This window comes from Helianthus annuus, chromosome 11 (assembly GCF_002127325.2).
Source record: "Helianthus annuus cultivar XRQ/B chromosome 11, HanXRQr2.0-SUNRISE, whole genome shotgun sequence".
Taxonomy (NCBI): Eukaryota; Viridiplantae; Streptophyta; class Magnoliopsida; order Asterales; family Asteraceae; genus Helianthus; species Helianthus annuus.
The window spans coordinates 108,842,798-108,844,164 of NC_035443.2; the positions used below are offsets into that span (position 1 = coordinate 108,842,798).

At 37.3% G+C, this 1,367-nt stretch overlaps 1 protein-coding gene across 1 annotated transcript; it reads right to left on the reverse strand.

The window, feature by feature from the left end:
* Nucleotides 1-589: 589 nt before the first annotated feature.
* LOC110888347 (acidic leucine-rich nuclear phosphoprotein 32 family member B-like) lies at nt 590-1,087 on the reverse strand. Its single transcript, XM_022135877.1, has 2 exons — nt 926-1,087; nt 590-808 (listed from the first exon to the last, which is right to left on the reverse strand). The coding sequence occupies exons 1-2, from the start codon at nt 1,085-1,087 to the stop codon at nt 590-592; spliced, it is 381 nt and encodes a 126-aa protein (XP_021991569.1).
* Nucleotides 1,088-1,367: the final 280 nt, after the last annotated feature.

The window sequence follows — 1,367 nt, forward strand, 5'->3', positions numbered from 1 at the left end:
ATGCCGAGTTTATCCTCTACAGATTTGTTATCCAATACATCAACTCTGTCGTGTTTTATTCTATTGAATTCTTTGTAGCGATAACTTACTTTCGTCGTTTCGTCGTACGACAGACGATTTTGTAATATTTAGTACGACATTTTAAACAACAAAACAATGTCCTAATATAATTTCATCAACTAAATATAGTAAAAGAGTTACCAGCATTATTTCTGTGCAAAATAACTTTGAGGGTGATTCTGGAGCCTTGTATCTTTCTTCATAGTTCAGGATATGCGCCCAACATTGAATAATGTCGATGTGTGCATATAATCCCGGTCTCATGTTCTCACAAAACACCCTTGCGACCTTAAACTCTCCTTCTATCTTGAACACGACAGTACTGAAAAAAAACATCATATGGCATTTTAGTTATCCAAACTCATTCTATTATAAGACATGGCGTTTTGAGCATTTTTACATGCATATTCATGTAAACGTGATAAATGCAAAGTTTGGCGTTTTTATTTGAGAGAAGTGTACATACTCGTATTCGCCACATCCAGTGAAGATGTATGTGGCAACTTTGGTTTCATGATTCTTCCTTGGTTCATGTATAACCACTTGCCTCCTTACCTGGTGACAAACATGCCCTGCTCATTTTTGTATCTCTCTTCTCCTTTTCTCCCACAGTCTTTTCATTTATATCTTCATCTTCTTCTTCATCTTGATCAGCTTCTTCATCACCAGGCAGCTCTTCAGGGTTTAAAATTGTGTTATCTTGCATCAACTTTGTGATGTCTGGAGTTTTGTCCTCATCACCCTTCTCCTGCACATCTGACCTGTATGGCGTTTTGGGTGGTGATGTGTTAATGGCGTTTTAATATTGGGGTTTATGGGGTATCTCTTCTTCTTCAAAAGTTTGCAAGAGGTTCTTCCCACTTACAGATGGTGACTCCTCACATGACGTTTTATCAAACACCGCACCTTGTTGGTCAACACTTTTGTTCACCATCTCCCCTTCGGTTTTTTCTAGTTCAGCAATGAACCCCTGACTGTATTGTGCTTCTGTTGGGGGGATGTTTGGTGTTTTATCAAATACAGGCATTTTTGGGGTCTCTTTAGCAGGTTGCAGATGTTTTATATAGCTTTAATCACTCCATCCACCATCCTTGGACAATCTAGACCTTCTTTTATTTCAATCATTTGTTTTAGATCTTGTCCAGGCATTTCCAAAACCTCAGCAATATTACTTTTAATTATTTTTCCCCATTGTATCTGGAAATGTGATATTCAAGTGTCTTGAAATTACAATGACATCTTTCAATACCGTTTTCGTTTGTATCTTCATCTGAGAATATAGTATTCTCATCATCATCATATATGGG

Excerpts from the sequence above, each read along its gene's own strand:
- LOC110888347 (XM_022135877.1), bottom strand. The coding sequence starts at position 1,087 with ATGCCTGTATTTGATAAAACACCAAACATCCCCCCAACAGAAGCACAA. Across the intron at positions 809-925 it reads CATGTGAGGAGTCACCATCT|GAGAAGGGTGATGAGGACAA; the intron begins GTAAGTGGGAAG and ends TCAGATGTGCAG.